At 30.5% G+C, this 17,159-nt stretch overlaps 1 protein-coding gene across 4 annotated transcripts in view; it reads left to right on the top strand.

Moving 5' to 3' along the window:
• The window catches only part of LOC107436982 (hemocyte protein-glutamine gamma-glutamyltransferase), a 59,182-nt gene that overhangs the window by 34,144 nt on the left and 7,879 nt on the right, over positions 1-17,159 (top strand). For all 4 annotated transcript variants that reach the window (XM_016048832.5, XM_016048834.5, XM_016048835.5 and 1 more), the window contains exons 4-11: positions 1,963-2,226; positions 3,532-3,650; positions 5,902-6,009; positions 8,185-8,362; positions 10,048-10,186; positions 12,527-12,630; positions 15,469-15,637; positions 16,775-16,872. In XM_016048832.5, coding sequence (XP_015904318.2) covers positions 1,963-2,226; positions 3,532-3,650; positions 5,902-6,009; positions 8,185-8,362; positions 10,048-10,186; positions 12,527-12,630; positions 15,469-15,637; positions 16,775-16,872 — 1,179 coding nt within the window. The remainder of the gene's footprint in view (positions 1-1,962; positions 2,227-3,531; positions 3,651-5,901; positions 6,010-8,184; positions 8,363-10,047; positions 10,187-12,526; positions 12,631-15,468; positions 15,638-16,774; positions 16,873-17,159) is intronic.

Raw genomic sequence — 17,159 nt, 5'->3', positions numbered from 1 at the left:
GTTCTGCAATAACTGAAGTAAACTGGCTTTCCTCACATAAATAAACAACGTGAAGTTATTTCACTCCTCATTATATCTTTAGAACTCACTTTTGCTTCTAGGGAATGATACACAAAGTATTTACATAAATATGTAAACAGAAAACTAATTCTAAAAAATCACTTCGTGAAATTTAATGAAAATGCATTAGCCTTCGAGACTAGCAGATTTTAAAGTTGAGAAAATTATCAGTTTAAAATAACATGCAGTTTAAAAAAGTAACATGGTTACAAGTAATTGAATAAGTCTCATAAGTATATTAGATAAAAAAAATAGATAAACTTTGTCAAAAAGATAAAATTCTTAAATAGTTTACTGCAAGAGAACGAAATCCTTCTGTACGTGACATATTAACGAAATTTCTAGCACTTTATCAAAGAAAACTTACAGGACTAAAACGCTTTGTCACAAAATATGGTCCAGTGCTTAAATTCTTTTAAAGACATGGACCTGCGATCTTCTTTGTTTTAGTCTCTGATATTAAGCTCTATTTTGCTACACTGAACTCTCTTGCTGTTAATGCTTGAAAGAGTCGTCTGAGGGGCAAACGATAGCAAAGAAAATCACAGGCTAACACCCGTAAGTCATTGAAAAACCTCAGTGTTTACAAAACGTTTAAATTATATTTCAACCTTTGTAGTAGTAGTTAGTTTGCGAAATAATCAAAAGTCTCTCTTCTATGATTATAGTGTAGAGTAGGATATACACACCAGACAAGCTGGTACTCATTCATCTGAAGCTGGATAGAATTCAACCTGCCACTCTGGATCGATACCCAGTTTTTCACATTAACAATTCAGTATTTTGACCCCTATGTCATCACAGAAAATTATTTAATATAGTTCTTTTTTTTACAAAACTTTTACTCTATAAAACATTAATTAGGCCAATACTTACCTATGGCTCTGAGACCTGGAACCTAACTCAAGCTGGTGAAAATAAAATTGCCATTTTTGAGAGAAAAGTTTTGAGGGCCATCCTTGGTGGGATAAAAATAAATAATTCCTGGAGAAGACGATATAATACTGAACTGTATAAAATCTACAGAGAGCCAGATATTGTGAAATTCATTAAAATACATCGAATGAACTGGGCAGCTCACATTTTCAGAAGGAATGATGACTCAAATTTAAAAAAAATCCTGTTACACAAACCCCTAACGAACAGGAAAAGAGGTAGACCCAGGCTGAGATGACTGGATTTAGCTGAGACTGATTTCCTTACTCTAAAGGAGAAAAACTGGCGAACAAGTGTCAAAAGTAGAGAGAAGTGGATTCGAATTCAAAGGAAGGCACTGGCCCACCCTGGGCTGTCTAGCCAGATATGATGATGATGAGTTCTTTTTTTAAATTAGAGTTGATAGGAGACATTCGTGTTCTATATAATTAGACTATGAGTTAGTAGTCAGGACGTCTCATCAAGAGAATTTGTCTTTATAAACCCGAATCTCACAATGCCGAGGCACTCTAGTAGTCCTTTTTCCTCGTCATACGTAATTTATAATATCGTTTAATTGCTTATGCAATTACGTCAAAGTTTAGCGCAGTATAGCCGTTTACAGACCTTGTACCATTCATTTAACTGCGTATTCAATCCAGTATGTTCGAGGGCAAAAATAAGAGTGATGGTATGAATTTTTAAGAGAAAGAAATAAAGAAAAAAGAGGATTTTACTTACATATATCTAGACGTAATATGCTCACCTGTCAGAATTATCGGTGGATGAGAATAATTAAAAGGAAAGGGCTATGAAAATACTGTAGAATAAGATTTTTACCATAAATAGTAACATTATTACTGTAATTATTTATTTGTGTTGAAACTCTAGTGTAGTTTGAGTGTCTTAATTTATATCTGTATGTAGGAATCATATGTCAAATTTACAGTTCCTTACAAATCTATACACATTTTTCTTAAATTTCAGGGCCAAAGCAACAAATAGGTAAAGGAACCCTTATTATTCTTCCTGTTCCAAATAATAAAGTATTTACCCGTGATTCTGCTCACTGGGATGCTTGTATATCTCGCCAAGAAAGAGCTATCCTTACATTACAAGTCCAGATTCCTTATACAGCTGGTGTTGGACTTTGGCGAATGAAGATAAAATCACAAGTAGCAGGCAATGAAAAGAGCGTCTTCTATGAATGTAAAGAGAGTATTTATGTGCTTTTTAACCCCTGGTGTAAAGGTAAACACTTTGTACTCTAAGAAAATTATTTAAACTAAAAGAAAATTTTCTATAAAATGTCTCAACAGGAACAAAAATTTTAAATTTTAATAAAAAATACTACAGTTATTTTTGTGGTACATTTAATCATATCGTAATTAGGTTTTTAAAACATAGTTCAATAAAGGAGACAAATTTTATTGTACAAGCAAGAGATTACTCAAATGAGGAATAGAAAAAAATTACGCAATGATGTCGTCAGCTCACAATGCACACCAAATATGGTACAGAACCACTGTGTCTCAGATGATAGGGCGCTTGCCTCCCAATGAGGTGACCATTTCTGAATCCTAGTCACTGCCGGTAGATACGAATTCTGTTCTCGGCTCGTACCGACCTGAATGCTGACGTAAAATATTTTCAATAATAGACAGATTATGAATTAAAATCCATTTGCCATCAGGGTAACCGAGGAAGTTTTCGTGGTTTTCTCCCCATGTAACGCAAATGCGAGTAAGTTCCATCAAAAATCCTCCTCGAAGATTAGTTTGTCCCAATGCTTGATCCAGGAGTTACCTTGTCTTCTGGATTGGATTCAAAATTATGAGGCTTGAGTTCAATATTGATCGTAAATTTTAAATTTGGCTGGCTGCTCACTGCCGGTTATAATATAAAATAAAATATGGTATAGAGCCGCGGTGGCTCAGGGGAATGAGGTGACTCAGGTTGGAATCCTAGCCGCTGCTGGAAGATACGAATTCTGTTCCCGGCTTACACTGACTACAGTGCTGATGTAAAATATGTCAATGGTAGACTGATCATGGGTTAAAATCTCATTGCAATCAGGCTAACTGTGGGAGGCTTTCGTGAGTTTCTCTCTAAGTGTAATGCAAATCTGGGTTGTTTTTTCCTCTAAGAAGACTAGTTTGTCCCAAAGCTTAACCCAAGAGTTACTTTACTTTCTGAATAAGGCACAAAATTACAAGGCTACGTTGAATATTGATAGTCATAAATCGAAAAAATGGGTTGGCTAATTAACGCCAATTATTAAATAAAATATAGTTCGTTTACCGTATCTGTTACTCCAAATATAATTCTAACTTGCCTATTTTATGAATAAATAATTTTTTTCTTTAAAAAAACTGTATTGTGTAAAACTGTTTGGATACCCTGTATCTTGCAAAAAGGGAAGGAAAAAACAACATTACTCTACTAAATATAGAAATAAGACCACATTATTAAAATAAAAACATAATATTGAATGTCCAGTATTATAAATAACTAATGATTTCACTAAATCAATATAATTATTCTATGTTTTACTAGATGATCCAGTTTTTCTGTCTGATTCAAAACAAAGACTTGAGTATGTTCTAAATGACGAAGGAAAAATCTTTGTTGGTTCTTACAAACAACCAGTTGGACGGCCTTGGGTTTTTGGTCAGGTAAATTTTGCATGGTTTTTAAAACAAGTATTAACTATAATTGCCTGTATTAAATTATTATAATATTGAAACTATCTTGTCTTTTTACATAATATTTTACATAAAAATTTATAATCAATTCCATAGTTCAAAGCCTAAATATTTTATTTTTCATGCATAATGATAACTGTTAAGTTCCTTTCCATTGATTTGCAACTAAAAATGTTAATTTTAAGCATTCTTAATTTTTTATACAGTTTTCCAACTCACATCAAAATAGAATAAAAAAGTTATTTATAAAAATACATAATTTTGCTTTCATAACTATTTGAAACTGTTTTCTTCAAAAAACTATTCAAATATTCACCTATTTTACAAGATTTAGGATAATTGTATATTAATTTCAAAAAGAAAGTCAGATATCAATCACTAATAATAATAATCATTCTATAAAATTTCAATCTTCCAAATTTAATTTTAAACATTGCATGATACGGGATTCTCATAGCAGAGCATAGGAAAATTTCAAATATTGATATAAATTCAAAAAATGGTATTAATACATTTTAGCTTTTTAATAATGATCTTAAAAACTTTATTTCAAAATTTTGATTTTCATAAATAATAGTAAAAAAGTGAATATAAACCCTTACAAGTTATAGTGAATACGTAATCCTTACAAGTGATAAAGGAAAAATAATTTCAATTTTATAACAGTGGGAGAATCATATGCACTGATCTATATTTTCATTTTATTTTCGTATCCACCGTCAATAAATAGCTTATTCACATAATGAAAGTGCAATACTATTAACATTCATCTACGTATCCTAATAATTTTTAATCACATGCAAAAGTAAGGGAACTTTTGTTTGTTGCGATATCGACACATATAAAGAATAATTTTTATCTTAGGAAAATTATTCTTTATTCAGAAATATCGCATTAATTTATACCAATAGATGTGTCTTGATAACGACTATTGGTTTTCCCATTTTTAGTTTCTCTTTATATTAATTTTTATATATATATACTTAGTAAACATAATATGTATAATTTTAATGCAGTAATGAGTAATGTTATTAGAAAAGTAAATTGAATCCCTGTTTCTTAGAAATTTTCTAGGAACATATTTTTGTTTTTTCTCTTTTTTAAATTGTATTTTTATGTCTTAATGTAAGGTCGGTGGTCAGAACAGGTAGAGAAAAAAATAAATGCCCCTTTACTATCCTAATTCTCTTATTTGTGGCTCATTTTTAGTTTTTTTTCTTTTTTTTTTTACGATAAATTATCTAATGTCATCATGACAGTTTATTTTAGTAGCTCATTCACACTTATTTAGTCACTTAAGAGGCAATATTTTACACTATGTATCCAACTTAAATAAAGCCACCTTGATTTCGTTCCCTAACTGGGGGCAAAAAAAAAAAAAGAAAACAAAAATGAGAACCAAACATATACATTAAGAAAGTCTATATCTAAACACATATTTACAAGCAGTAAGTCACTTCCTGCTCCACCAGCAGCGTCGAAGACTTCTAACTCACGCCAGCTTATATTCAAATGTAAACAATCTTTATACGATCTTAAAAGCTCGAAAACATGAAGTGAAAATAATTCTCGTTTGGTGCAAATGAGTATAAGTGTTTGGTGTAAGCTTATGCCATTTTATAAGTTTAGATGTAAATTACACCCTTTAAATTGTATATGAAAGTTCGATTTAGTGTTAACCTGAATTACAGTGCTTCTTTGCACGCTTTTTTGAATTGTCCAGCATTATATTCAGTGGGATATTAAACCACAGTTTTTATAGTGTACTTCGAAATATATATGCCAAATTGTAGCAGTTTGAGTTTGTGGCAAAATAGAAGGTTGCCAAAATTGAAACCTGGAATAATATTTATGTCCTCCAGGCTTCAGTAAATGGTATTCTGCATCATATATTTCAAGGCATACATAAACATATCGGTTATATTAGTTATAATCAGGAATAGTTTTATGGGGTACTTTTTTTCCCTCCTTTTTTCTTATTCGATGAAGCTAACTTCCTATCCGTGTGGAGCTGGTAATTAGTAACTCCTTTCAAATATATGTCTTTAGATATAGACTTTTTAATACATTGGTTTAGTTTTCATTGTTTTTCTTTGTGTCAAGTTACAGCACAAAATCATGGTGGCTTTATTTAAGTGGGACACATTGTCTATACATGTTGCAACCTGTTTAATGTATTATTATTCAAAATTATAAAACCTATAGACTTCTCTTTTTTTAGTTTGCTGATGCCGTTCTTCCCGCTAGTGTGTTTCTTTTAGAAAGATCTGGTTTAGATTATACAGCAAGAGGCAATCCTGTTAAAGTCGTACGAGCTATATCAGCAATGGTATGAGATTTTAATTTTTTTTCAATTAAGTGCATGTATTTAAGATCTTATTGCTTCATAAAAAGTAAACATTCTGAAATAGCTTGTACAAATACAAATATAGATTAAAAGTAATCTCTCAAGAAAAGTTATATTTGCTAAAACTAATTTTATTATATAGACATAACATTGACTAATATGAAAATAATATCACTATAATTAAAAATTAGTATGAGCAAATTCTATTTGGTTGAGTCGAAAGAATTTTCTGGTAGAAATAAAAACAACTCAGAAATCCTATTCTAAGGAAAAAATTTCAAGCTAAACAGACCTTATTAAACTCAAATTATGTATATATGCATATATATATATTACTGAAAAAACTTTTTTTTACTAAACAGACCTAAGTAAGCTCAAAGGACAGTTTTTTCTAATCAAGTTATTATTTTGAAAAGAAATTAAAATTATATAGACCTAAATTTACAGCTCGGCTTAAATTTACATTTAAATAAACTTGAAACATACTTTGTTTCTATCAAAATATCATTAAAAAACTAAAATTATAACAAGATTAATATTAAAAAATTCTTCAGAAATTTATTTTAAAAGCTTAATAATTTAAATTTGTTATTGTTTAAATAAAGTTTTTTAGTCAATAATTGCATAATCAAATCAATTTTTCTCGTCATGGAGTTCATTTATTTGAAGAAAGTGAAATATTATAATTTCCTACTGAAGCTCTGTACCCAATAAAATTTGTATTTGACCTATATATATATATATATATATATATATATATATATATATATATACACCGAAGAGCCATTACATTATGACCACCCTGCTAATAACATGTAGGACCACCTTTGGCCCTCAAAACTGCTAGCACCCGCCGTGGCATTGATTCCACAAGGTGCTGATAGGTAGTCTAAGGTATATAGTACCAAGCTCTCACCAACTGGTCCTGCAATTTCCTCACATTGCGAGGAGGTAGCGTGGCAGCACTAATTTGGTTTTCCAAGTAGGACCACAAATGCTATTTTGGACTAAGGTCAGACGAATTTGGGGGCCAAGACATGACTTGAAAGTCACTGGAATGCTCCTAGAACCAATCCATGACGATTCGACCCTTAGGGCATGGTGCATTATCCTGTTGGTGAACACCATCCCCCGCAGGAAAAACTGTTGCCATGAATGGGTGAACCTGGCCTGCAACTATGTTCAAATAGCTTACAGACGTCAGGGATTGTTGTTAATAGGATTATGGGTCCTATTGTGCCCCATGAAAACATTGTATATATATATATATATATATATATATATATATATATATATATATATATATATATATATATATATATATATATATATATATATATATATATATATATATATATATATATATATATATATATATATATATATATATATATATATATATATGTTGCATGTTGCATACGCCATTCAGCGCCACCTGTAGTTGAGCAGACTCCCTCTACATTCACTCACTGAACGGCTGCGGGGAGCGAGCTCATTAAGATGTTCCAGCTCTAATTATTTTCTATTGTCATTTAAGTGTTTTTTGTCATAATAAAAGCTTTAAAACGCAACCCTAGACTGCTTTGAAGCTTCATCGATACTCCCCGTCCGTAACATATATATATATATATATATATATATATATATATATATATATATATATATATATATATATATATATATATATATATATATATATATATATATATATATATATATATATAAAATTCCCTGTGAATCTTCAATAAATAAACCATTATGTACCTTCTCCGCAAAACGAGAACTCCCGTAACCGAACGCGGACGTCATTTATGCCCTAAAACTTTATTTCCATCTCTACAATCCGGGCAACAATTTTTTTTTAAGTTTGAAAAAAAAAACTTTCTGCTTTAAATTCTAAGGAAAAAAATATACAACTTTCCTTTATTTTTAAAGAATGCAATTTTTTTACCTTATCCACAACTAAAAATATTGTTAAGTGTCATAGTGGGAGGTTTACTATTCAAGGAGGTATTACCACGTTTCCCATAAAGTGATTGGGGTGTTAGGGGGTAAACCTAATAATAAAACCGTCTGCTTAAACTTTGCAACTAATTTATTAGAAAATGAAGTTTCAGAATTTTAGAAAAAGGAAAATATATTTTTTTTCTCTAAAAGGTCAATAGCAATGATGATAGGGGTGTACTAATTGGTAACTGGAGTGGTAACTATGATGATGGAACAGCACCCTGGAGTTGGACAGGAAGTTCTGCTATTTTAGAGCAATATTTAGCCAGTGGTGGTCAGCCTGTTCGATACGGACAATGCTGGGTGTTTTCAGGAGTTTGTACAACAGGTAAGTGTTAACTACTAAAAATATGATTGCTTCATTAAATCGCTCCAAAGCCACTTAGAGAAACTCTAAAGGCATCGCATATTTTTCGCAATTTTATATTGCTGCTAAATATTCAACAGATCTAGTTTTAATTTTGAGGTATTACTATTAACATTGAGTTAGTTACCATTAATATTGGTTATACTATTACTAGTTAACATTAATTACTACTGATATTAGTTATTACTAGATACTACTTAGTTACTATTAATATTGAGGTATCGTGAACTGTAAAACCTGTGGTGTAATTTGGTGGTTTACATTCAGGCGTTGAAAAACTCCAAAACTGTGTGTTGTTTCAAGTTAATATCGAATGGAGAATTCATGCACAATTTAAAGTGCGTAGTTATTATTTTTTTTTATTAATAGCTAGAACTGACTGACTCTGAACTATTACGTTCTTCTTCACGGAAGAAACCAAAAATATTGCTCATTTAACGTTACCAAATGGGCACCAATTAACCTAAGTATCGGAGGCGAGCAACATAACCCACGTCACAGATACCGGTTCATAGGGTGGCCCACATTCACGCGGAAGAAAACAAGCACACAAAGACATCCACGCCCTGAGCGGGATTCGAATCCGTGATCATTGGTTTCGTATTTAGATACCCTGACCGCTCAGCCACTTGTTTAAATCTAAACTTCAATAAAGCAGAAGGCTTACACCAAGATCAGATACATTTACTCTATCCACAAATTATTTTCGCCAATTCTGGCGCACATTCATTTAGGCGACATCACTAGTTTGTTTATAATTTGAGCACGAGAAGGTGGAAGTTTGCTTTACCTCACTCGATGCTGAACATTCCGAAAAAATAGAACTAAACTCTTATAAAAGGCATGTATGTTTTTAGTTATATAATAAGCTAATTATATTCTCTTAAGAAGATTTATATAAATCTGTCAGTCGTATTAAATAATTATATAATATTTCTATCCGCTATGGTTTTATTAAGCTTTATTCGAATTCATATTATTATTCTCTCTGTGCTATGCGATTGCCAAACTAATTTTATATTAAGAAATATTGTATACATGCGTCCTAATTTAATAATCCTTGCTTTAAACTGTATCATAAGAATAACATGACTGACTCTTATGCGTATCATATCCTACTGAAATTATAATTTTTAGTGTTACTGAATAACAAACATGGTGGCGGCTACTAAACACCAAGTAGCGTAAAAGAACATCCTTGGTTCTTGGTGTAGTGTAACACCTAGATACAAAAATCATGTATGACGTTTCATTACATTACTTTGGTGTAATGAAACGTCATACATATGGCCACCATTTTTGGTGTTGAAATGCACTAATATTTTTTTACTGTGTACGTTTGAAGTTTTTGATTAGAAAGCCTACTTAATTCATTTTCTTTCTATTTTTTTTCTTTTTTTTTAGAAATGATGAGCCATTTTCTGTTGCTTTAGCCCTTAATAAGCTTTTACATTACTGTTTCAGTATCTTTTCCAAATTTTTCAAATAATTTATTCGCTTCAAGTTAAAAAGTATTTTTCCGGTTTTTCATGCTCTTTTTTACCCTATATATGATAATTTTTTGCTCTCTCTATATGCTCATTTTTTGTTCTCTTACATATGTAATAGTAACTTTAACATAACCATAAACTTTTATGTGAAAACAGTTTGTAGAGCACTAGGAATTCCATGCCGAAGTGTTACAAACTATGTATCAGCTCATGACACAGATGACAGTTTAACCATCGATAAATATTTTGATGCTGAAGGAAACGAGCTCAGTGAATTTAACGAAGATTCTATTTGGTACGAATTATTTTTACATTTCTTAATAATCTCTCTGGAAGAATTACAAAATAAGTTAAATCAAATCAGGCAAAAATAAAAAAAAGATTTATCATTAAAAAAAAAAGTAATTAGTAGTCTATGAATTTTCAAGCTATATACTTGTAATAGTAATATATAAGTTAGTTCTGGTATGTATACTCCATAAGAATGTATACTGGTATGTATACTCTATAAGAATGTATCTGGTATATATTCTCTATAAGAATTTTATTGTAGGGTTTATTAAATTTATATGGCACTAAGTGTAACACAAAATTTTAACAAATTAAACTATTCTATAGATTTGAGTCAATTAAATAGTTTCCATTCAAAACTGAAAAAAAATTATCCTTCATTCAAAAAATGAAATAATATTGCAGCAAATGTAAGATTAAAGTGACTTTAGAAATAAGGCAGAAAACATATGAGATCCCAAATTCAAAACACGTACAAGCTTTCGAATTTATTTTAATCATTTTCATCGAATTCTTCATGACTGAGTGTTGATAATTTGGAAACGTGACTCTTTGAGCTGCCGATTTTTCTAACTAAAAGTCGAAGATTTTTCCAAAACATTTAAAGAAATAGCAAAATGTGTGCCTTAAATTTAATTATTTAAATAATTTTGTCCATCACTTTTTATAAACAGTTCAAGAGTGTGTACGCTGTTACACTATCGAACAATAAGTATTTTGAAATTTTATTCTTTTTAACAGAAAGCTATAAGTCTCAATCTTTCGGAGATTGTTTTCAATGAATCCTCGAAGTATTTTTTCTACTTGGGAGGGCTTAAAAAATGCATGCAAGCTCTTTCATTAATTGCGAACTTACATTGTTACTCCCTTTAATTCGGAGATCCAACTCATCCATGAGCTTCTCGATAGGGTTTAAATTTGTGCTCTGGGCAGACCAGTTCATTTGGTTAATACCAATGTCATCTTAACAATCTATGCAACAAAACCTCGCAACAGAACAGCTAACGTTGTCTTTTTCGAAGTACCATGGATCCAACCTGTAAAATAGCCATAACGTAAAAGGCAATCTTTCATTCAAAATAGTTCTATTGGTGTCAATAATGAGCCTATCATTAATTTGAACCAATGATCTTTATCGATACGAAAAAACATCCCCTGACCAAAATTCCAACTCCACCAATATGCATATGCATCCAAATACTTATTGGTAGATATTTCGTAAAAGACCTAATAAGTTTATTATAGTGTTTTTAAGTGCTAGCGAAATTTTTAGCTAATTACGTATTTAATTAAGTATATAACCCCAAGACAACGCAAAATATTACTTGATCGAAAACTTCATTCGCTTCAAAAATATAGAAATATGAAACACAGTCAATATATTTCAAGAGCTTCAAAAATAGGAGCCAAATTTTTTTTCCTTCACATTTACGTCTGGCAAGTCTTGAAAATGGGCGTCTGTTTTTGAAGCACTTGAAACATGTCGACTGATATTTCATATTTGTTTTTTTTTTTTTTTAAAGCAAATGAAGTTTGCAATCAGGTAATACATAATTTTATCAAACTCTTCTCCGTTGCCGAGTAATGGAGCAGTATTTAAAATGAAAAAAAAAATTGAAGTGACAACTGCCTGCTCTGGCAACATTTCACCTGAACATGGCACAACACTCCCTTGTTAGGGACTCGGAATTCTCGCTAATATCGTTTTCCTGGTGATTTCAGACAAAGAAAAGTTTGTGCATGGTTTTGGAGTGCAGAAAATGGATTTTGGAATGATGAGCGCTAATGTGCCAGTATTGTTTATCGGATCATCACTAAGAAGGAATCTAAGCTGTCACCAATAATCCATTAGAACGACGTTAACAATCTAGCCATTATCATTAATAAAAAAAGCTTTGACTCAAAACAATCATAATTGTAACGAGATGATTAAAAAAAAAATCATTATCAATCTCGTTGCTGATACTCCATATTATTCCATAATACCATCGGAACATTACATTTTGTGCAAACACCATTTCTTTTTCAAAGCCAGATAAACTTTTTTTTAAACACAAACTAGTAACCCTTCAATAAATGCAATATTTAAATTAATTGCATCGAAATATATCGAACAATATTATTTGATACCTAGTTTTTGTGGTTTAGACTCGGAGCAAAAGCTTAATGGATGCACAATTTGGGGAAAAATGCACCCAATTATGCAAAAACAAGATATCAGAATATATTCGTATTATACTTCAATAAGGAATGAACAAACGTTTTACTCAAAATATTAAGAATTATTACTTTATCATTTCTTAAATATTTTCCTTGATCAACATTGTTTAAAACATTCCAACAGGAATTTTCATGTATGGAATGATTGTTGGATGTCTCGGTCAGATTTACCCTCAGGTTATGGTGGCTGGCAAGCAATAGATGCTACACCACAAGAAACAAGCGAAGGTATACGCATTTACTTTGTTCTAATGATTGTTTTAAGATTGAATGATTGTTTTGTAGGAGTATCCATAACATGAGGTTTCACTCTGCATGCAAAAATTTTATAAGTAGAAATTGTTTTTAAATTATGTTATATGAAATCTTTATAAACAAATTTGAAATTGACTTTAGTTGAAGTATAGTGGAATCGTAAAAGTTACTTAGATAATATAAAACACCCTATTGACGTTTAAAGAAACATGTCAGTATTGTACGAAATTATTTAACCTAAAACGCGTAAAAAACTATAATGGTGTAAAATGTTTTAAGCGAGAAACGACAATTTAAAACTCTAATTATACATTACAAAAACAAAATTTCAAAAATAATAATAATAAATAAATTAAAAAATCCTTTTAACAATTTTAGTTAGCCAATCTCAGTTCGAATCTAAGTATAAGTTTCGATAAACGAAATGTTTAGAAACAAATATTTTTAGAACTGCAAGATTTTCCTAGATTGCCACCCACAATGTAAAAAGTTTTGTAAAAAATGAAGCTCAAATTATGCAAAGTAAATTGACATCTTAAAAAAAAAAACATAGACAAAATCTGGTGAATTATTATCGAGAACAATAGTGAAGATGGAATTGAAAGTTTCAAAGATAGTAGGATTATCGATTGAAACTTAAAGGTGTTTTCAATTATCATCTTCCACATTCTTTCAGTTTCATCTGACAACCAAACAAACTTTAATGATTTTAATCTAATAGTAAAACAGTCAAATAATATTTAAATTTATACCATTTTGTAAAATACTCATTGTAAAGAGCAATTGTCTATCAGTAAAATTACCGACTATTAGACTAATAGACCTGATAAACCATTCACAAAGTTTGAATTTGATCCTTCAAATTTTTGTTACTGCTGAATTGATTTGACTGATAGATGCCGGAGATTTGCAATTCACCATGGGGGATCTCAAAGGAGGATGAATTTTGACCCGTCTTGAGAACTATCTTTAAGCAAGTTCTCTCAGGTGTATGATAACAGACAACACTTGCAGGTGTCAGTTCGCTTTAAAAATGTGATATAGTAGACTTAACTGATTTGCAAGATCAGAATAAGTATTATGGACTATGTCTGGAAAATTTCAAAAATAAGAAACAAATTTCGTTATTGCCTAACATTCAAAACAGCTAAAATAATTTTTTTTTAAAAGAGAGAAAAAAAACATTGTACGAATTTATTGCTAATATTTTCTTAGATTAGAGACTATTGAGACAAATTTTAAAAAAAAGAAAACAAATTCTTGAAATAAATTTAGATAGTCCTATATTAAAGACAGTTTTAATATAATTCTTTTTTTAATGTCTTAACTATCGGCATAACTGAGAACGAGTTTATTTCCGACATTGTCTCAGATTAGAAACAGTTAGAACCAGGGCATGATATCATTTTTCAAAATCAGTATCAAAATTTATTAGTGCTTAAAAAATAAGACTCGCAAAATCAGGGTTGTTACAAACAGTTTCTTCAGCAGTATCGTAATAGATTTTGTGATGCAGAGAATTCAGCATAATCATTGCTGTCTGACTTATTGCAATAAACCAATCACTGAATACTAAATGTTATATAAATGTATGAAATATAATTGTATGAAAGTTTACATATTTAAGTGCGCGATTCCAAATATCGTATTTAAAATATCGAAATTTTAAAAGCTATGTGGAAATCGCAGGGTCGGAAGTAAGACAACAAACTATAAGAACTGGCGAAAAAACGATTAGAAAATTACGTTGATTTACAACGATTTTGTCGCGAATTGAACGCGTCACAAAGTGATTAGTCAAATTTGAAATTCCTGCACTTCAATAGCATTGCATTAAAAATGTCGTTATTTAAAGAACCATGTGAAAAAGACCATAAAAGCGAAAAAATAACTGTCCAGAAAATGGTTGGAAACTGATATGGATTAAAGATGGAATAGCCACGAATAAAGCAAATCAAAAAGCGATAACTCAGATTCGAAATTTGGGTGTCAAAATATCATATTACAAAATCAGAATTTAAAAAATTTTCAAAACTGCTTAAAAATCGGTAAACAACTGTAAGAAAACGTGGTGGATTTATGACGGAATCGTCACGATGTGGATCAATGCCTTCCTCTGAAGATTAACCCATAATGACTTCCGATTTATCTTTCATCTCCAATTATTTTCATTAATTGCAAGAAAATGTGACTCCACAGAGTCAGCCCATCTCAACCGCGGCTTTCCACGCTTTCTTGTTCCAGTGGGTTTAAAAAGCAGCATATTTTTTATTGTGCTGTCATCACTCATTCGAATCCCGTGGGACAGCCAATTTATTCTATTTATTTTTATGTATTTATAACATAATTTTTGAGTTTATGACTACTATGTTCAAGTGCAAGGCCTTGTAGTTTTGAACCCAATCCAGAAGGAATTCCTGAATCAAGTATTGGAAGAAATTAGCCTTCGTGTAGGATTATTCGGTGGAACTAGCCCACACTGGAGTTATACGGAGAGGAAAACCACGAAAATCTCCCACGGCCATCCTGATTGGAAGGGGACTCTAACTCATGATCCGTCTACCACTGAGCATATTTTACGTCAGCACTGTGGTTGGTGTGAGCCGGGTGTAGAATTCGTCTCACCAGCCACCGCTGGATTCGAACCCAGTTCACCTCATTGGGAGGCGAACGCTCTATTCCCTGAGCCACCACGACTTTACTTAGAAACATCTTAATTAAGCGCCATGCTTTATTAGCGTACGTAGAAGGTGAGGGTTTAAGTGTAATTCTGTGGTAGAGACAAATAATGAAAATTTATTTATATTTTAGGAGCATTCCGGGCTGGACCCGCCTCATTGGTAGCTATTCGCAGAGGAGAAATAAATCATTCCTACGATACACCATTTGTGTTTGCCGAAGTAAATGCTGACATAGTGCACTGGAAATTAGACAAGAACAATGAATTTGGGTGGATAAAACTTAAAACAAATACTTACCAGTAAGATTTTCTAATAATCAATTTTCATTAGATATATATACTTCTAATATACTTTCGAAAAGTAAACAAATCCATCATGTAATACATTTGAATCTAATATGTGTTTATTTCGTGAAAAATCATTTTTTATTAGCTAATTTATTATTATTTTTAACTTAATAATTATCGAAAAAACTTTGAATAGGAGCATATTTTTACATCATTTTAATTAGAGTATTTATGATTATAAAATACCACATTTGAATGAAGGTGGTTGAATAGTTCCTATGGCAATAAAATTAAAAAAAAGTCTTATTTTTAATATTATATTTCTCAGAAACTTTTTGAATAATTTCATTCAAATTACATTATATTTGTCATTAAAATTAGATTAATTAAGTTATAAAAATATAACACCTTATAATTTTAAGTTTTCGATTATTTTGGAATTAAAAAATACATAATTTTTAAAAATTATATTTTACATAAGATTTTCTTTGTATGAACAAAATTTATAATTGTGTGCGAAAATGTTTTGATACGCTGAAAAGTTCTATTAACCATAAAATTACTACTCTGCCCTACGATAGAAAAATTAACATAACTGACAAAAATTCAAAATTGAGATTTTTATATTATGCGTTCTTGTATGAACTATATATTGCAATTAAAACAATTTCAGAAATCTACTTTTTTTATAAATTATATGAAATTTTATTTTAGGATTTATAGTATATTAAGGAAAAGAAGAAAAAAAATCTCAGGTTTCTTTTCTCGAAATCTTTCATGAAGTACTTGCGTTGATTTTTCAATTGCATACCGGTATTAGTTCCACATTTTCTAGATTGCGGCTAGTCATCATATTTTGTGGACGAAAAATCTGAAACTGTCGAAAAATAAACTAGCAAAAGATAAATTAATAAATTAGATTGATGAATACTAGATTGGTATTTAGAGATAAATTGAAAGAGAGAGAGAGAGCGCGCGAAAGAGAAGAAAAAGCTTTGAGATTTCAGTTCAATGAATTTCAAACAGAGACTAACAGAAAAATGCAGAATTCCTTTGTCTCAATTGTCTTTCAAATTATACACATTTTAACTTTAAAATGTCTTTCTTTTACAACAGAAATATTTATAATTGTTCAATTTTTGTTCCTAGGATTGGAAAACTTGTTGTAACAAAAAGAATAGGATTTGATGACGAAAGTGGGCATCGTGATATGGAAGACATTTCAGCAGAATATAAGTCTAAAGAAGGTAAACTGAATAGATAGACATCAGAGGTTTCAGGTTTGATTCTAATTAACACAAGTTAAATGATCCAAATCATAATTAAATATTGCAAATAAAAGCAGGAATGTCAATTGAAGAAAAGTCACAGTTCTGTGAAAATGAAGAAAAAAAAAATATGAATTAATTTATTTGATATTTGAAAACTTGCTCCAACGCTACATTGCCTGTCCTTATAAAAACTTGAAAAAAATTCAGAATTATTTATTGATTTTAATAATTTTTATCCAGGTTGAAATATAGTTGACTAATTT

This window comes from Parasteatoda tepidariorum, chromosome 11 (genome assembly GCF_982258835.1).
Source record: "Parasteatoda tepidariorum strain Cologne lab strain chromosome 11, Ptep-v5.0, whole genome shotgun sequence".
Lineage (NCBI taxonomy): Eukaryota > Metazoa > Arthropoda > Arachnida > Araneae > Theridiidae > Parasteatoda > Parasteatoda tepidariorum.
Note: the sequence above shows the minus strand (reverse complement) of the source record. Positions and strands in the feature narration are given on the sequence as shown.